This window comes from Xiphophorus hellerii, unplaced genomic scaffold, assembly GCF_003331165.1.
Source record: "Xiphophorus hellerii strain 12219 unplaced genomic scaffold, Xiphophorus_hellerii-4.1 PGA_scaffold_58__1_contigs__length_500000, whole genome shotgun sequence".
Taxonomy (NCBI): domain Eukaryota; kingdom Metazoa; phylum Chordata; class Actinopteri; order Cyprinodontiformes; family Poeciliidae; genus Xiphophorus; species Xiphophorus hellerii.
This window is the reverse complement of record NW_022587633.1, coordinates 398627-419144: the sequence shown is the minus strand read 5'-3', so window position 1 is coordinate 419144 and position 20518 is coordinate 398627. Positions and strand designations below refer to the sequence as shown.

The 20518-nt window shown below is 36.4% G+C and overlaps 1 protein-coding gene across 6 annotated transcripts in view; it reads left to right on the top strand.

Moving 5' to 3' along the window:
* LOC116716460 (discs large homolog 1-like protein) overlaps positions 1-20518 on the top strand; it is a 101230-nt gene that overhangs the window by 64952 nt on the left and 15760 nt on the right. For 5 of the 6 annotated variants that reach the window (XM_032557299.1, XM_032557302.1, XM_032557300.1 and 2 more), the window contains 2 exons: positions 1557-1659; positions 15744-15858. In XM_032557299.1, coding sequence (XP_032413190.1) covers positions 1557-1659; positions 15744-15858 — 218 coding nt within the window. Of the gene's footprint in view, positions 1-1556; positions 1660-10643; positions 10931-15743; positions 15859-20518 lie in introns of those variants that run through there. The other variant, XM_032557304.1, reaches the window with a different exon arrangement.

The following is a 20518-nucleotide window of genomic DNA, read 5'->3' as shown; positions in this document are numbered from 1 at the left end:
GGTAAATTTCTGCAGCTGAAATTAAAGATGTCTTGGTTTTTATTAGTTTTTGGTATTTTCTGCCAATTTTATATTTGTCTTATTATTTTTACCAAAATTCATTTGATTTTAAATTTGATCATTTATCTACCTGTGATGTTGTGATTGTTGTGAGGCATTTTGGTCAGCTGAGGTTGTTGTAAATGTGCTATAGAAATAAACTGTAACTGGATTAGGGCAGAAACGATTCCTCGAATGATTCGAGTACCTCGATTATTAAAAATCCTCGAGGAAAATATATCTGCCTCGAAGCTTCGGTAAATTATGTTTAATTATGTAGCGCCGCGTTCCGGCCGGATCATCATCTGTGGAGGGCAGCGCTCTTATTTCCGCCTATGAGTTGTGAAGTGCTAGCCGCATGGTGTTGAATTGTGCAGCGTTTTGCCAGAGTTTGGGGGACAAATAAGGATTGTTGAACTTTGCGGTGAGATGGTTGGACTACAACAACTTTTCTGGAGTTGGAATGACGTTGTCATGGTTTTAGAGAGAGAGAGAGAGATCCGATTCCTTGGATAATCGTAAAAGTATTCCATAGAGTACTTGATTACTAAAATATTCTTTTACAACCGCCCTAAACTTGACTTGATGTTATAAGTGAAATAATCTGCCAATTGAACATCACTGCAAAAACACAAGTATTTTTGGTCTATTTTCTAGAGCAAATATCTTCGTACACTTGAAATAGGACAAAACTAACTCTTATTTAACTTTTCAGGAAGTCATATGAGCTTTTTCTAAGTGAAAAAATCCTTAATATTGATGAAAAAATGCTAGTTCTACTTCCAGTTTTAGTGTACAGCAACGACATGCTAACTAATGTTAAAACGGCAACATAGAATGTAACCATGGCAACCAGTGAAAGTTTAAAGATCAGGATTCCATTTTAGTTATAACAAGTCATGTTTCCCGTGTTGTAAGTTAAATAATCTACTTATTTTACAAGTGAAATAAGTTGCCAAATTGACATTCACTAATAGCAATTTTGTACGACAACTTATCTTATCACAGTTGCATGGTACGACGCCGACGACACGCTGGCTAACGTTAAAACGGCAGCACAGGACGCGGGTAACCATGGCAACCAGTGACAGTTTAAAGGCCGGGATTCCATTTTAAAACCTGCAGGATTCCTCTGTTAGATGTATTCTAAATGTCTAAAGAAATATGGAAAAATAAAAAAATATGGACAATTCTAACCAACTGCAGCCTGTTTGGCTGTGTGAGTTGCGGCCTGGTTGTTTGTTGAAGTCATATTTTCTGGAGTGTGGGTGCTGAAGCTTCAAATGAAAAATGGTTTTAATTTTCTTAAGAAGGGATTCAAGATTAATATAATCCCCAGATTGCAGAGGTGCTTAATATCCCTATAGAGTTACGTTATTATTTATTCATACAAGTGCACTCTGGAGAATAATTTTGATGTATTAAATGCATAGACGTTCGTTGGACGCGCTGACCCACTAAGATGCACTTTGAATATTAGGATCTGGGCTCAAAGAGTTTTGTGTTTGTATGTGCAGGTGAACGGGGTGGACCTGACCAGTGCAACACATGAGCAGGCAGCTGCAGCTCTAAAGAATGCTGGACAAACAGTGACTATTGTAGCTCAGTACAGACCTGAGGGTAAGTAGAAAAGATCTGTGAAACCGTAAACATTAAATCAGCTTCTGATGAAGAAGAGATGAATGCCAAATAATTAGCAATATTTTAGGTCTGTCCGTACTTGTCTTTTTCTTGGGTAAACCTTCCACAGAAAAGTTACATTTCAAATTCTTAAATAAAATATTTAGTCAAACGTAGAATTACTATTTTAAAGAGTAAAGGTAAAGAGAAACATTAGTGCCATGTAAAGGTTTGAGCCATTTTTGGATTCAAAGTTTGGATTTGCTTTGTGAATATTACAGTTACATTCACTGGTATTATTTTTTAACAAATGCACAAAAATGCTGCATTTATATTTGAGAAGATCACCATTAATAAAATTAAATAAAATACTCTTCCAACACCAATATGTGCAACATTTTGTCAATTTTCCACTTAAAAAAAAAACAACATAATTTTGCAATTGCCATATTTCCATTAAATAAGGAATGTGATTAAAGTTACACGTGAATAATGTGTTTACACAATAAATCATTAAAAAACCTGCCACGCCATGATACTCCATCTACTTCCTGTTGTCTTCTTCATGGTTTGCGCCAGTGGTAACATCCGGTTGGAGTGTTTCTGTTGCAGTTTTGTAAAATCAACCAATTCTGATACGGCTACAAAACCACCTTATCCTAGCACCAAATCTTTTTATTAACAAACAAGAGTTTTTTTCCACATTGGCATGTTTTGCAAATTTATTTTTAGGGTATGATATTAAGCAATTATATGCTCAATGTAAACGCAGCCATAGTCTTTTGAGCTGAATAGAAAGTTTTTTTTTAATGTGAATAGGTGGCAGATATCATAAGTTTATACTTCCTTCTACTCCTTTTCATTCAGAATTTGTTTTAGTTTTTACATGAAGTATTTATCTTTATTATTGAGTGAAGGAAATAAAAAAATAAAATTAATGACAGGAAACTTTGTGTTTGGTAACACCATTCGGTTAAATAAAATATTGTTGTTTAAAATTGTTTAAATATCAAAAAACCAGCTTGAGTTAAAATAGAAACAAATATTTTTTTCCAGCCACTTTGTGCAGTGCAACAGTGCTTGTTGCGTCCTCTACCATGTTTAATGTTGATACAGTTCTATTTTGTTTCAAAGCTTCATCTTGACTCCTTCTCCAGATTTCTGCAACTTGAACACAACTGAACTTTTTGCTTCTCAATCCTGTCGAAAGTTTGCAGACACTTCAAACCAATTTAACTCAACTTTACCAATCATCTTTCCATGAAAAGTGGTCAAATTGATTGATATTTTTGCCAAAAGCTATCTAAATAACATTCTGTAGTTTCTCGTAAGCTTACTAACCAATGTTTGAGATTTCAACAGAAGATGAAAACACATCCAAAAGTAAAATCTCTGATTGCTCTTGCTGTGGACTTGCCTTTAGTTGTTGATTAAGGTCCATCCTGAAGGCTGTAACCTAGGAAACCAGGTTGTAAATAATGAGTGGTTTACGGTGGGGGGTTGAACATAAATCACACAGTTGTAAATAAATTTACAAATGGACACACACAGAGACATTTTCACCACATTTGTCCTCCTGATCCCTGATTTAGAGCTGGAATGTCTCTTCTGGAGGAAGATGTGTGTTTGATGTGTTTGTTTGAGGCTGTCATGAAATATTCAGCCAGAGAAGCCAGTGCTTGTTGTAACAAAGGTGGTTCTCTCTCTGCTTGCACATGACCAGTATTGTAATGAAATTTAACAATTTTATTTAGATTTATTGATGCAATTGAAAGGAATGATAATAACATTACCAGTTTTTGTTCTCAGTGTGATATTTAGCTATGATTTAAGAGCTGACAAGATGACCTGATGTGTTTGAAATTAAACAAGTCAGAGTGCTTTTGTTGTAAGCCACTTTGATTTTCACTTTGATCTCAGTGCTGCCTCTGTTGTTTTATGCTGTTTGAAAAATTTCTAACTTTCATACATTTTCAACTTTACATCGTTCTTTGCCATCAGCCTTCAAATGGAGCTTACTTTAGCTTCAGGAGTTTACATTTATGTCACCATAATAAATGTGAATACATAACATCATGGATGAAGCTGAGCATTAAAACATTGCTATGAAGATGTTTTGTTATCCATTCTATCATATGTTGGGCTAGTAATTATTTCAGAATAACATTTCAAAGCCTCTCAAGCCAGAGTAAAGTGTTCATTGATAATCTGATACATTTTCTACATTAATACCAACAAGGGCTAAGTTTATAATTATCTGTAGTAGCAAATATAAATGCAAACAATTAATTGACCTACAATTAATTGTCAAGTAATAGTTTATTAGATTAAAATTAGTTACAGTAGATTAGCTAATAATTTCCACTTAAACCTTCTTTCACTGTTGTAGTTTGGCCTCCGTCCAGCAGAGGGCGCCACTTAAGCGGAGTTGTTGATATAGAATTAAAGATGGCGACTGAGCCGTACCAGAACGGGAAAGAAAAACGGTCCAAACGGAGTCCGATGTGGGATGATAAAATGGACTTTGTTCGGTTCTGTTTTGAGAGGTGAGGATGATGTGACAGGAAAGCAGAGAGGTCAACGCAGAAAAAACATGATGAAGCTTATCAATTAGCCATTAGTTGATCGATCAGATCGATCCACTTTACATTAACTCATTAATACAGGTTGGAACTTTAAGCTGTACATTTCTGGGTGTGTGTTGTTGTTTTTTAGGATTTAGATCTATGAAGAGTTCCTGCAAATGAGCGAGAAACTATAAATATTGTATGAAACGTTAACAAGAATAAAAGATAAAAGAAGCCTCATCCAGCATTTCTCATGCAAAAACAATCACTGGAGTACAGGCATTAACAACAAGACGGCGTGCAGGTATAAAACTGAGCAAATTAATCAACTAATAATGCTCCAAATTAGTTAAATTAAGCAAATGTCATGGGAGTTTATGGTAAGAATCATAAGGAGACTATCTGTGATATCGATTTAGTACTATAGATTACTAAATATGTGGATATGTATCTGGATAGATTGTAGGTTGAACTGTCTTCATATGGTTTACTGCCAAACAAAACGTAAATTTAAAAAAAAAAAACATGAGTAGGATATAAAATTCTCTCTGCATTGCTGGAAATGTACAATTAAAATAAAATCCTTCAGGTGGCAGTACAGAAATGTCTGCACACATTTTAACAGAAGTGTGTCACAATCACAATTTAAGCTTTTTTCTATAATAAATATTTTAAATAAACAACAGATTTTTCCAGCTTATAAGTGACTGGTTTGAGACTCACAGTCACAGCTTGATAACTTTGCCTAAAACTTGTTCAGTTTCATGGTATGAAGGTATTTATTGCCAAAAAATTAAAGCAAAAACATATAATGTAATCTTATTGCTTTAATTTGAAACCAAGAAGAGAAATGTACCATATTGTTTATTTAATTTATGTCGTTTACTTTGATTTTTATGCCTTAGTTAAGCTAGCTTCAGTTTGATTAGTTTTCTGACCGTTAAAACTGATCTGGTCGAGTTAGGGGTAAATTAATCAATTTCTCTAACAATTTGTTAGAATTTGACAAAAATATTTTGTAATATCCACAACTGCAGATTATTTTCCAGTTTAATCAGTGAGTGCGTGATAAATATAATCTTATATAGCTGCAGTATAAAAATAGAGATTTGAACAGTTGTCTGAACAGATGGTTTTGCTGCTGATCGCTGGGAGAAAACATGCTTATTTTCTGTTTAAAATCTGCTAAATGTGAGTCATTTAAAGTCAGAGAAACCATGTCAGACTGTGACTGTGGTCCTGGACCTAAACCTGATGAGATTTTGACAAAATAATCTTAAACATCTCAGCACCAAGTGACAAATGCATGTTGAAAACTGACATGACTTTTAAAATAAACTCATTTGTTGCAGATTATTAAAATTAAAGTTGTAAATACTAAATAATTGCAGTGGAGTCCTTGTAAAATCAAACTAGCCAATTCCCAAAATGAATTTTCTGCTTTCATCTCGCTCCCTCTTACACAGCGATTCTCTAAAGCTAATGTTGATGAAGCAGAGGAGTGTGTGTGTGTGTGTGTGTGTCTGCGTCGTGACACTCCTACAGACTTTCCTTGTGACTGAACTCTGCATCAAACCTTCTGGCCACGCTGCGTTTTGGTTCAGCTCCTCGCTGGCGCGTGCTCATCTGAGGTCCATGTTTGTCCCATTCCCATGGCGGCGGCGTGCCGCTCTCCCTCTGTTTCACACGCAGCTCTTGCCAAAAAGACAGGAGCTCATAACAACCTCCAGCAGCAGGAGAGGAAAAGTGTCTGTGTGTGCAGGTCTCCTCCTGTTATTGGTATTAAATATGGAGCTGCAGCCAAACACAGAAAAGCACAACACAGCTAAATGTGGTGTGTGTGTGTAGAGATAGATAGATATGATGTAGAAAGTTACAGGGAGTGAAAAATAGCTGATTTCAGCATCAGATGTAGATTTGTGTTTGTGTGTAAAATTATTTTATACTAAGTTAGCATTCTGAATGTGATTGTTGTAGCTACAAGCAAGTATAAATACTAGAGACGCACTGATAAGAAAATTTGGGCCAATATCTAATATTTCTGTTAAGGCCAATAACCAATATTTACCAATATTATATATAGTTCATTACCATTTTTACACCTTGGGGGGAAAAACATCCAGATAAACAGATTAAAATAGATAAAAGTAAATATCGGTTGTTCATATCGGCCCAGTTTTATTTATCGGACCGATAGCGATATGTTAAAAAATGACCAATATTAGCCGATACCGATGGTGCCGAAACAAACTTTGAAACACTTGTGTTTCAAAGTTTGTCTAAATGTAATATACATATAAAAAAATAACGCCAACATTAGGATTGAACTGATGATTATTTTAGTCATTTATTATTATGACAGTTAATCAGATTTAAAAAATATTGGCTTATTCTGCAGATTTGTCATTTAACCATTTAAGTGGGTTTTTTTTTTTAGAAGTACAAAATATACAAATAAGAAATTCCTTTTGTAAATACAAAAATAAAAATATTCTACCTTGAAATGCAACAATAGTTCCACAAAATATTGTGATAGCATTTTAAATCCATGTCGCCCAGCCCTACTCTCAACTATGACTACCTTCACACTGCAGACCTTAATGTCCAGTTAAGGTCTGCAGAATCTTAATTTCTTTTTGTGAAGTCTGAATTTTTTTTGCTTGTTCATTCACACTTGTATGTGGACTGTGAACGACCTGAAAGTGTCCTGCATGCTCAGTAGAGGGCGCAATAACGTCACACTAGAGAGCGTTCTCAGTGTTTTGCCAACCAACTGCCATAAAAAAGAACAAGAAGAAGAAGAAGAAGTTCTCGGTGTTTCTGGAAGTAAACATGGATGCTAATGGTGGAGCATATCTTATTGAGAAGTTGTTATCCAACCAGAGCACATGAACAACTCAATCCTTTACAGTCCGCCATGGCTGGTGTTTTCCTTCCTGCTTGCGCGTATCAAGTCGCAGAACAGTGACGTTTGTCGAGTATCGGTGACGTTCAGATTCAGGTCACATTTGAAAAGATTGAATCGGATATCCACGGGGGGAATGGGTCACATTCGGAAAAATTCTTACCTGTGTTGTTCAGACTGTCATGAAAAAGTCTCATACTGGCTGCAACAGGCGCTTTAGTTGTTTGATTATTATCCTTGGTTGCCTAGAAGTTTGCAGGTCTCTGGTTATCCGTGATCAAACATGGTTTCTCCTCTAAGATATGTCAGTTTTCTGTAAGATGCTTCTTACAATTTATGTAGGTTTGAGTCAAAATAATTTGTTTGTAATAACAGCAAACCTGAAGCAGACTGAAAGCAAGATCACCCAGAGAGCAGCGTGGAGGATTCCTTCAAAATCTGCAACTGGTTTAACTGGTGAACACTAACATTTAAAGAACTATGTATGCAGTTTACTTATGCTGCAATATTGTGAAAGAAAAACAAACATAGTGTTATATCTCTGACACTTTTATGCTTAAAGATGTATGTTTCATTTTAGTTTTCGAGGTGTTTCATGGCTGAATAAAATCACCAGTTTAAATCAATAATTATCTATCGACTGATTTGAAACTCTTATATTGTGATACGTTTTTCAGCCATGTTGTCTTAATTAGGACTCACTTCAAGCATGAAAAACTCCCACATATAACATTGTAGGTCCAACATTACTGCTTCAGCACCATGGACAGCACCATGGATAGTTTCTTTTCTCTTCACTGCATTTTTTAAACACAAAGTCTTTATACACCAATAACATCCAACACATATGACAGATATGGATGGAGAGAGGAGAATGTAACTGATTGAAATTCCTCAGCTTTTTTGTCTTTTGAAGACCTCTCTGTTCCCGTCTCGTTTCCGCTTCCTCGGGTTTCTGGTACCATCGCTGTTTGTGTTGAACACAAGAATATCTTGTTTGCAAAATAAGCACTAAATGTTCCAGAAAGGGCTGACCTTTGGGTTTCATATTCTCCCACATTAGTAAGTTTCCTGATGTTGGTTTGTTGCACAGAAGTTTTTATTCGGTGGGATTACACACTGCTGTCAACACACACACACACACACACACACAGAGGCGGTTTCTGTCAGCAGTAATACTGAGGTGATGCAGAGGGGATTATTTTCACTCCTGTTAGCCTACTTATTACACTTTGCATGTGTGCACTGTGCGTTTGTTGTTATTTAGCGGATTAGCAGCTTCTCTGTGTTTGGCTTTTAAATGTAAAATTGTAGAAAAACTGTTGACTAAATACTCGCTCTCCTGTCTCCTCTTGCTCGTCTCTTGAATGTGTTCGTCTTCTCCACCTGTCAGCTCCTCTTCCTCTTCCCAGTTCTTCTGCTGTCTGCGGTAATGGTCTGACTCACCGCCCACACAAATGTGATCTCAGGGATTTCAGGCATCCGTTGCAGTGGGTAGATGACTGATTTGAGATTTGCTGTGTGATGCAAATCACCGTTTTGACTCTGCAACTTGATTCCAGCATATAGAGATGAGATTTAGACTCTGTTTTCTTTTCTTATCTCTTTTGCAACTTGATTATTCTAATCAATACCTGCATGGAACGCTCTACTCTTTAATTATTGATGAGCCTCAGTGCCAGCACTGTTATTTTTAGAACCTGGACCCTGATGTATGTTTCATAGGACTGACTTAAAAGGAGATTTTGTGTGTTTTTTTTTAAAACAAGAAACTAAAATTGAACTTTTTATTAAATGTTTTTGCCAAAAAAATCAAAGTATGATATATTGCAGCATTAAGTCATTGAAAAGTATAGGTCAGTTAGAATTGCTAAAATTATTCCTATTTGATTAATGCCATAATAATGAGAAAGATATGTCAGATTTATTTATAATTAAATTATTTTAATTAATTATTATTACTTATGTCTTTAAATCAGATGTTTACATACATTTTCTTAGTATTCTAAGATCTTACAACCGCTAAAATCTGACACCACTCCTTTATTGTTTATATTTTGTGAAGAAGGAAGTTGCTCCCTGTGTCGTCTTCTGAGGTTTTTGTGTCATTTCCTTCTGTGGTTCTTGGTGCAGCGCCCCCACAGGTGAGGAGGGGAACAGGTTGTTCAGTCAGTTTGGCTGATTTGACACAGTTCAGTGTGAAAGCTGAAAATGTAACAAATGTCCCAATTTGGTCCCCAATTGAACTGAGTCTACCCGACTATGAGGTACCGTATTTTCCGGACTACGAGGCGCATTTAAAAGCCTTTAATTTGATCAAAAAATGACGGTGCACCATATATATCCGGATTGCTTTATATATTGTTCTGGAGTAAAACGGTGCCTTTTAGTGAGTTAATATGGGTTAAATCTGGTTGTGCTTTCTGACCTCGAAGTGATTTTGTGTGGCGCTCTGTCAAAATGACAGCTACCGGAGTAATACTTACTGTGCTTTAACTGACTGACTTATCTGACTGTTTTGTTTCGCTTCATGCGCCTTACAGTCCAGTGAAAAAATAGCGAAAATAGATCATTCATTAACTGTTTGCCTTATTATCCAGTGCACCCTATAGTGCAGAAAATACGGTAGCTTAATGAAAATCAAAAGATTTTGAGGCACTGAGTTTGCAGATATTTTTTTTAAATAAGGAGAACTACCGATAATTAGATTGTTCAGTTTAAACAGAGACACTAATCATTGCCACAGCCTGTTCTCAAATATTTCCCTTAGGCAGGTTTTCGGTTATGATCCAGAGATGTTTAAACAATCAACAGAGAGCAGAGAGAGATATCTGGAGGGGAAATGTTGGTGCAATGCTCACAGCCCTGGAGGCGCGATCTGCCCGTCTCCAGAGGTTTCCCGCCCGATGCACACAATGCAGAAAACGGCAGCTGTTCGGTGGAGAAACAAAGCTCCTCCTGGGAACCAGGAGAGGAAAGGTAGATGTAGGAAGCAGGGAACATGAGCCCCAGAGCCATTTGTCTCTGTCATCACCCCCTCCCCCTTCTCTTTCTCTCTTCATCCTCCTCCTCACTTCTTTCCCTTCTTCTCTATCACTCTCTTTCTCTCCATTACATCGTTTTCAGTTGCTCTTAACCCGATAACGCTGCTGTTTGTTGACAGAAGAACTTAATTGCAGATTGTGTGAGACTAAATTGAAAGCTAAGGGGCAGAAAATGAAAATTGTGTCTGTTTGGAATATTTCAGTCCCTGGAATCAGTATTCAAATCGCTTGTTCGGGGCTTTTTGTGTGTCGCGGTGCTGAAGCGACTCCCCAGGCCAAAGTAGGGCAGGAGAGCCTGGCACCGACTCAGCTTCCTGCATGAGTGACCTGAGGAAACACTGTGCGTGTCTGTCAGTCAGTAGGCGTGTGTGTGTGTGTGTGTCTCCGCCCTACAGCAAGAGAGGGGGAGGAGCAAAACGAACACGCTAGTGAGCGAGGAGTGGGGTAAGAATAGGGAGTTAGCATCTGTTGTTTCTGGCATCTGAGCAGCTCTGGACTCGTTCTAATGCACACTAATTCATTTTTACATTTTTTTTTTTCTAATTTCCTCTCTTCACACACACACACACCGCATCTCCCCCGACCCCTCCCACACACGTTGCTGCTCTCTCTGGCTTTCCCCAGCATCTCCGCTCTTCTCTTTCTGCTCCTGCACATCCCTGGAATGTGAGAATCAAACGTCTCTCTCTGTCGCGCAGTCAGACTCTGATCTGAAAGCCGCCGTGCCTGCATCACGTTGTGGACGCCGGCCGTGTGTGAGTACAGCCGACACGGCGACAAAACGATTGCTTGACAGTTTGATGTCTTGCCTCTAGTATGGATGAGACTTTTTCTACTTGAAAAAGTGATGACTGACTGAACTTTTTGCTAGAAAATGCTAAATCTACTGCTTCAAATTCTGTTCTCGTCTTTCTTTTTTGTTGCCTTTTGTCTTTCTAAGGAGTCAGGAGTAATAAAATTTCATCTGCAACCTCGGATAAAAAAATCGGAACAGTTTTCCTCTCCATAACTTTTTCATAAGTCTATCAGAAACGGTTTAGCTGCTCTCAATCAAAACTGCACTCATTTTTCATCCTTCCTGCTTCTTTTTGCAGATTTAAAACTTCCAACCTGCTGGTTTTGTTCTTTAACGTGCAGATTTATGCTGAAATATAAAATTCCTCATTTTTGAGCTGGATTACAGAAAATGATGGTATAAATCTCTGAAAATGCCAGACTGGGGTTTCACTGAAAAGGCAAACAGTTTGAGAGAGAAAAGGAGAAAATGTTTCTGCAGAAGGTCATTTTGTTTTTCCTGTTCTTTCTAAAGAGCAAATGGAAGCAAATTTTTCTCTTTTTTTTAAATTTGTCACTATCTTAGCAGAAAATAACAAACTAAGCACTAAAGCATATGAATATCTCTTGGTATAAATTACATCTAATTTGACTTTAACTCTGTTTTGCATTGGCTAGTTGCTTGCATTACATGAAATTAAAAGTGAAATTCCTCTTTATTTGAGATGCAAACGAAGCTGAGCTGAAATATCTTTGATAAAATCAAAGATATTTCAGCATCCAGATTGGTCCAGCTAGCGTGTGCAAATGCATGACCGCCTGTACCTTGAGTGTGATTGAATTACTCCGGGTTAATTAGATTGTGTCGTCCACAGTACTGGGTCAGACACTCACACAAGGACATCCTTCAGTGGGGGGGCTGTTTGGGTTTATTACTGCTGCTGGAGCTGAGTGGGAGATAGTCAGCATGGATTTATGACACATTTCTGTTTTTTTGTGCTGCAGCTTTGGATTTAAATATTGCAGTCCACTCACTAGAGAGTCCACTAGTTAGAATCCATCAAAACAGCAATCATCCCGCAATATCTAAGCACATTTTATGTAATTAGCCCTTCTACCTTGAGCATTTCCATAATTGATGTGCATTCATAATTGAAGAGGCACAATGACATTTTTATTGCCACTAGAAAAATTGGGTCAGGAACTTGAGTGTTTTTGCTGCACACAGCAGAAGGACGCTGAAACGCTGGAAGGATTGCACTTTGCGCTGATTGGCCAACCAGTTGCTCTTCTGCAATTTAACACGTTAGTTTGGAAAACAAACTGAAGGACTTGTATTGAAATACTCTCCCATTGTGTCTTGCTTTTTAAGATTTTACACAATAATAAATGTTTTATCATAGTTTATAAATGCAAATTCATACTTTTAAAAAACTGATTGTAATCTGCTTTAAAGCTACAGTTTGTAACTTTTATTTAAAAAAATATGTTTTTTACATATTTGTTTTAACTGCCACCATGTTGTCACAGTATGAGACAGATAAAATGTGAAAAGATCAATCTCCTCCACTCCTCCCTGAGCTGCAATGGCCGTCTAAAAAAACTTACCACTCCTATCGGAAAACAACCGATCAGAACCAGGAGGCGGGTCCTATCGCTGTCAATCAACCTTGTGAACGCTATGCTAAATGTGCTAATGGCAGAGACACAATTTGCCAATCAGAAAAACCATTTATCTGTTGCCATCGGTGGCTATGCTAACTAGCGTTAGCATTCACGAAAGGATCTGCTATCAGGGAGAAACTTGTGAGGGTGATTGACAGCAATAAGACCCGCCTCATTAACGTTTACATTTTATTCTCAGTCTTATTCACTATTTGATCATTATTAGATTAATTGTGCATGAATGCTACCTCATACCTTCTGATCTCAGTTAGCAACAAGTTCTGTGATCTTGCTTTGACTTTTTTAGTCTGTTGAATTTATCGCCAGATAAAAATTTTCCATCACAATCCACTCTTTTGAAAAAAATAAAATACATGTAATATTTTTATATTAATCCCATCAAGTTTGAATTAATCTCAATACTTTAGGTTTTTTGTTCAGTCGTTTTCTGGTGAGAAACTTTCCCACTTTTAGTTTGAGAAGCAAAACAGTTTGATAAATTTTACTGGCAGAAAATCATAAAGATGAGAATTGAAAATAATGTTTTCCTGAATTCCCCTCTGTGGGAAAATAAAACCGATTTATATCTTCTATCTCCATGTCCACACTAGAAAGACACAAAATCTTACCAAGTATTTTTGGTCTAATGTCTATTGCAGATATCTGAAGACAAAACTAAATAAAAGTAGCTTTTCAGCAAGATATAGGAGCTTGTTTTAAGTAAATAATTCCTTAATATTGGTGAAAAAGTTTTAGTTCCCTTTGTAAACTTGTAACATAACATTTTTCCCATGTTATCAGTGAAATAATCTGCCAATGAAATTAGTACTTTTTTATTAATATTAAATAATTATTGACTTAAAACAAGCTCCTATATATTGCTGAAAAGATTTGGCAAAAGTTAATTTTGTCTTAAGATGTTTGCAATAGAGACTAGACTAAAAATACTTGGTAAGATTTTCTGTTTTTTCATTGCAATCATTTATTTTAACTTATATTTTATAATAATGATAAAAAACCCTCCAGATATTTATTTAAAACAATAAATAAATGTGTTATTTAAAAATGTCAAGAATCCATTTTTTTTCTCATCTTCCCTCCAACAAGAAAGTTGGAGGGAAGATGAGAAAAAAAATGTATTTAGTATCCTGATACCTAATGAATACATTTGCTGCTTTGTGAAACTGTTTTAGCGCTGAAATGTTTAATTATCCCAACCAAGAATAAAAGAACAAGTCTGACATTTACAGGAAATCCCTTCCCAAATGTTCGATTCGGCTTCACCTGCTGTGCTTTAGCAGTTCAGCCAAAGGACTAATAAAAGCTTAATGAGTTTCTGCAGCAGCGACGCTTCGTCACGCTGACACTGAACATCACTCTGTGACATCATCACTCAGGTTTTAACTGGACCCTTCAGTTACGACTCACATATTTTCCACACACAGGCATTTATGAAGTCATAAAATCAGATCTTCATTTGAATCACACGTGTGGATGAAGTTAATGAGTCTTAGAGGTTTTATTTGGTGAACTTTGGAGTCTATATTTCTTCATAATGCAGATTTTATTAGCGGTTTGCATGTTGAAGGGAGAAGTTATGATTTTGTTTTAAACTCCCCATGTCTCAGAAGTGCCATGTTATTTCAGAAAGTCTCTTTTTAGCTTTCTACAAACTCCATTAACCAATCTGAGCGGATAATCCCTAATCAGAGCTAATAAATTTAAGATTGAGAGATCAACACTGCAAAAACACAAAATCTTACAAAGTATTTCTGGTCTAGTTTCCAGTGTAATTGTCTTATAACACTTGAAATAAGACAAAACTAACTTACAAGTAACTTTTCAGTTTTAAGAAAATACTTCCTTAATCTTGATGAAAAAGTTGTAGTTAGTCTGGCAGATAAATGTACTTACAATAAGACAAGGGAATAACGGGGAAAATATGTTGTTATAACTGAAAGATTCTGCCAGTGGAACTACAAGTGGGTTGCTAGGTAACGGGCTTGGCTTGGCTGGGGTTGCTAGGTAACAGCAAAATAATCTGCCAAAGGACGTACAACTTTTTCATCAATATCAAGAAATTATTTACCTAAAACAAACTTCTGTATCTTGCTGATAAGTTACTTTTAAGCTAATTTGTTTTAATTCAAGCGCACCAAGATGTTTGTGTCAGAATCGAGACAAGAAATACGTGGTAAGATTGTGTGTTTGTGCAGTGAAAAAATGGTTAATTTATAGTAATCATAGCAAAATTGTGAGACATGCAACAGCATTTTCTTATAACTACAGAATATGTTCATCAGAAAATACCTCAATAAAATAGAATATCCTCAAAAAGTTTAGATTATATCAGCAATTAATTTTCATATATGTGCTATGTAGCTCTACCAGATGTAGAGTGTTATATTTTAACATGTTTTGGTTCATTTGTTGTTATCATAACTTACAAAAACCCCAAATCTCAGTTAATCTAATACAGAATATTAGATAAAACCAATAGAAAGGGATTTCTGAAACATGAATTATATGTTATGGTGGAAGTTTTTGTTTCATTGGCAAATTATTTCACTTATAACATGAAAAAAATGTCTTAACTAAAATAACCTGACTTAAAACAAGCTCCTTTGTCTTGCTGAAAAGTTACTTATATTTTAGTTTTGTTTTATTTCAGGTGTAATAAGACCTTTGCACCAGAACTTAGACACAAGTACTTCATAAAATGTTGTGTTTTGACAGTGTTGCTTGATTGTACATATAAAAGCTCTGATTGTGCACATTAAGGCGTCATTTGTGCTTCACAAGACTTCTTGCGATTCTAATGAATTTTAAAGTACTTTTTGTTGCACTGAAGTCATTTGTGGAAATGTGATTATCACTGGGAATGATCCTCCGCCCCCCTTTCGGCTCTTTTCTTTCTTTTTTTTTGTCACGCTGTGCTCTTCTCTTTCATCTTCTCAACAAAAATGATTGAAGTGCACAAAATCGCTGCTTCCAATCTGGAGCAGCAGGTATTTTATTTAAAAGAAAATGCCCTAAACCAGATCCCACTTGGATAATTACTCTTTAAAAAAAATTTGCAAAAAGAAAAAGATTTCTCTGGGGTTAACACTGTTTCCTCTCTGTTTTTAGAGTACAGTCGATTCGAGGCTAAGATCCATGACCTGAGGGAACAAATGATGACCAGCAGCGTCAGCTCCAGCTCCACGTCTCTCCGCTCCACACAGAAACGCACACTTTACATCAGGTACTGCAAAGCCAACCCACAAAACCCAGAGACGACTGATTCTCCTGTGTCCTTCTCACTGAAAAGACCACTGAAAAATCTAATCTCAGCTGTCTGCTCGTCTGTGAGCGTGAAATCCTGAGAAAAGGGTTATCTCTGATAAAATCTCCATTAGATTTAGTGGAAAACGCAGCATTGTGTGTCTACTGTCTCTGTGTCTGTCTTGTCCTTGCCTGGCTTCTCTGAATCACCACATCTGTCCTTTACATGCCCGCTCTGCAGGGGCATGTAAAGGAGACAGAGGTCCAATTTCAAGGCCTTAAATTACAAAGTAAAATTTATTTTATGTCATATAGCATTTTTATAACAACGTAAGTTAACATAGTCACTTGACTGTGCCATGGAGGGATTATTTGTTTGTAAACACAGCCGATCACATGTCTTGAATGTTGTCGCAGGATTATTCTATCTTGTATGTAACTAGCTGCTGACATACACTAGCTAGCTAGCTAACTAGCTAGTGTTTTTGCTTCTATTATGAGTAAGTGCAAACGTATCACCAATTGTATCACTGGCTGACGTTCAGTAGCTTAAATATCACTCAGGCTAGCATAGAAAAGGTCTTAAAAAGTCTGAAATTTGACTTTTTGTTTGAAAATAACCAATCAGTTTTCAAGTACTAGAAAAATGTCAAACAGGAAATGATTGGTTCAGCTGCTGCTGTTGGGGTGTGACAGATTTGGGGTGTTTGATGCTCTGGGCTGCTGTTAGGTGTCCATGCATGTATGTACAGTATGTCTGAACACATCGGGTATTTGTACCAAATACTAGTGCATTGTGTGTAATAGACAGGTTAACCTTTTCTGTTGCCTCAGTGGAAATGTCACTGACACAAAGTGACATACTGTATGTCCTGTGTGTGGAGCTGCCCTCTGTGTGAAAGGTGTGTGTGTGTGTGTGTGTGTGTGTATGAATTGCTTCTGTTCTCCTCCCTGCTTCCCCAACTCATTTTCAATTCACACCATTATGGTCCATTTTAAACACACTGCATGGCTCAATACTCTGACACTGCAACCGTTTATGACACTGCGGAAGAGGTGATGGTTGGTGCAAGGTATGACGATACCTGAGCTCCTTCTGTTCTGCCGTTTTTCAGTGTTTGGCTTCAGAAAGATGGTATTCAGAAAGAATACTTGAAGAGTCCTGGCAGAAATGCTTCACAATCAATACTAACCTGCAAGGGCTTGAGGATTTAATGAATTTGTAACAAATCATGATGCGTAGAAGCTCAACTGGGGCTTGAGGTATGTTTGAAGGTTTTGAGTTTCACTGTATACTGAAAAGGGCATTGTTGTTTGCTGGATGGATTCCTGCAGGACGTTTTGATTTTTGAATCCTTTTAAAATGACCGAACAGACGGGCTTTATGAAATGTAATGTCGTACTTTATGAGCTATCTAGAAAAAGTCTTTAATTAAATGAGATTTTAACTTGGGCTGCATTCAGACCAGCCCTGTTTAGCCCGCTTTAATTGAACTAATTCAGTAGGTGTGAATGCATAATCAAACTCTGATTCGGACCAAAAACTCAAACACGTCGTTCTACAAACCTCGGTCTGGGTTTGGTTGAAGTGAACTCTGGTGCAATTCGAATGAAACCAGAGATCGCTCCAAAAGCAGGAAGTGAACTACAGCTCAGTGCATTCTGGGTAAATAGAACCAAAACAAACTCACTAAGCTAGAGTTGGCAGAGGAAATGTCTCGTGTTTTATTTTTTAGACAAAAGACAAAAGAGAAGTCCTGTGAGTTAAAATCTGAAGCCACGCCATACCTTTTTACATTTCCTGAAGAAGAAAGTTGAGCTGAGTGTCTTCTTCTGATGTCTTTGTGTCGTTTCCTTCAGTGGTTCTTGGTGCAGCGCCCCCACAGGCCAGGAGGTGAACAGGTCTTTCAAAGGGTTTGGATAGTTTGACTCAGTGCAGTGTGAAAGAGAACCGCAGCCGCTGAAAATTTAACGCATTGAACCGAGTCTGCCAGACTATCAGGTGTGAAAACACCTTTATGCCCCTTTAAGGCATAAAGGTGCCTTAAAGGGGCATAATATTTCACATGTTCAACATTTCACATGTTCATATGACTGTTAAATTGAATCCCACAGCTGTAAAGATGCTGTATGTTGGAGGTGTGTGATCCAATACCAAATAAATCTCGGGCCAGTATCATCAATACCAACAAAAAAAACTTGTGACCTTCAGGTGTTTTTGTGTTTTTTTCTTTAAATTATTTTGTTAAAACCTTGGACTGAAAATTAAATTGAAGTATTTCAATCTAGTTCTGGACGTTTTTTCTTTAGATTTGCACAGAAAAGTGTCTTATTATCTGTATACAAGATTTGTTCAAAGAGATGCAGGTGAACTAAAAGGACAAGAGGTTTATGCTGAAGTCGGTTTTCATATTGTTGCCTGTATTATTTGATCTTGCACAGAAATATTATATATCTCCCTTTTCCTTTTGTTTCACCCTCTGAAATAAAGCCGCATAAGCAGAAATCCCATCTGAGCTTTCAGTGAAAGTTAAACATGAATGGAGTAATAATTTAACTCTGCAGAAGTCCCAGTCAGCCATAACTGCTACAGAAGCTTATTTAACAAAGTAATTGTGTTTTTGTCACACATTATTGTAATTATGAATGTTTGTTCTCCCTCTGGAGTCTTACCGCGGAGATTTACACTCACGAACAAATAAAATATGTCAAACTAAGAGCCGGTAATTGAATTAGAAACACGTTTAATAATTCTACACAGTGACACTTTTTTTTTTAATTGGTTTCAAATCATTTGGTGGATGTTTGCGTCTCTGGGTTTAAGATTTTATACCCTGGTGATGTAGAGCTTCATAGATCTGAAACCCTGAACTTCATGTCTGCACTGCGTCATCCAACAGCTTTTAAATAAACTCCCTCACTGTATGACCAGGTAACAGGCAGAGATGGGTAGTAAATACTTACATTTACTTGAGTAGCATTTTTGAAAACATAATGAAGTTTTGCTACTTTTACTTTATTTTCTACCCACTGAATGAAAAACAAACAATGTTTTAACCAAAACTTTGCCAGACACCTGCAGTTTATATTAAAATTTCGTAATTTTTTTATTGGAAGAAACTGATCTGGAAATATTTTATTTTGCCTGATTTTATTGTTTGTTACTTTTATGAGATATTGTCAGTTTTTGGTTCTTAAAATACCAAAATTTCCTGCTAACTTTGTATATTGGTTTGTCTGATTATGTAATTTCTAAATATTAAATAATTGATCCTTTGATCAGCTACTCAGCTGGGTAGTAATTAGTTACATTTACTCAAATACATTTACTAGAGTACTTTTTGTTTTTTAAATAAATCTACTATTAAGAATAATTTTACTACACTGTTCTCTTTACTTTTAGTTGGGTAATTTTATTAGGAAGTTTTTCTACTCTTACTGGATTCTCTACCCACTAAGTGAAAAACAAACATATTTCAACCAAATATTCACCAGACACAAAACTGCACTTTTGTTAAAGTTTCATTTGTTTTTTTATGGAAAAAACTGATTTGGAAACAATTTATTGTTATATTTTGTTACTTATATGAATAATTGTCATTTTTGTCCCTAAAATACCCAAATTTCCCCTTAACTTTATGTTTTGATTTGTCTGATTATATAATATTTAAACATTAAATGATTAATAATTTGATCAGTGACTCTGCATTTGAGTAGACTTTATACCAAATACTTTTTTACTATTACTTTAGTCTTTTCTTGGATTACTTCAGTACAATTTCCAATTTCTTCGCCCACCCTCTGGTAATATGCTGCAGGCTGCACATGCACAGCATTTGCACACATTTGCAGCCCATATTTTCTACAGTCTGTAAGGTCACAGCGTTACACACAGCAGTAATTAATGCATGTCCTTTGCTTGTGTAATTAGATTTCATTAGTTTCCCACACAGGAATTACACAGTAAAATTAAAGTTAAATCAGCTGCTTATGTTAAATATGGTGAGTCTATGCAAACTTTGCTCATCATCTCCTAGTTAAACCTGCCAGCTGGATTCATGTGTAATGTGTGAAACACTTGCTTATATTCTGTGACAACATGGAAGAAAAATAAAACAAAGGAAATGAATACGATGAATGTTGCTTCTAGGCAACAGCTGCCCTTTTATTTTATGCATGTGGAACCACTAATGGAAAGTTACCTCATGCTTTAAATATACAGTACAGACCGTTCTGATGCTAAAAATTAGCATCAATGCTAAGCTCAGCTAAATAGTAGTCATTACTATTTAGTAATAGTAAATTACTATTAATTAGCAATTAATAGTAATTTACTTTTTGACATCTTGCCATATTAGGCAAGATGTCAAAAGCATCTTGCCTAATATGGACTTGCACCATTCAGTATGTTAAAATGAGTGTATAAGCTAAAATTAGCCAAAATGCTAATGTTAGCGTGATTGCTGTCAGTAGCATGTGGGGCATCACTAGCATGTTGTCTGTAACTGACTTACTCCATTCAGTACACTAAACATGGCTAATAAGTCAGGAAAATAGCTAATAGCTTATTTAAGCTAAAATGCTAATGCTAACCTGAGAGAAAAAGATAATGCAGAATAATATTATTGCACCGCCTGCGG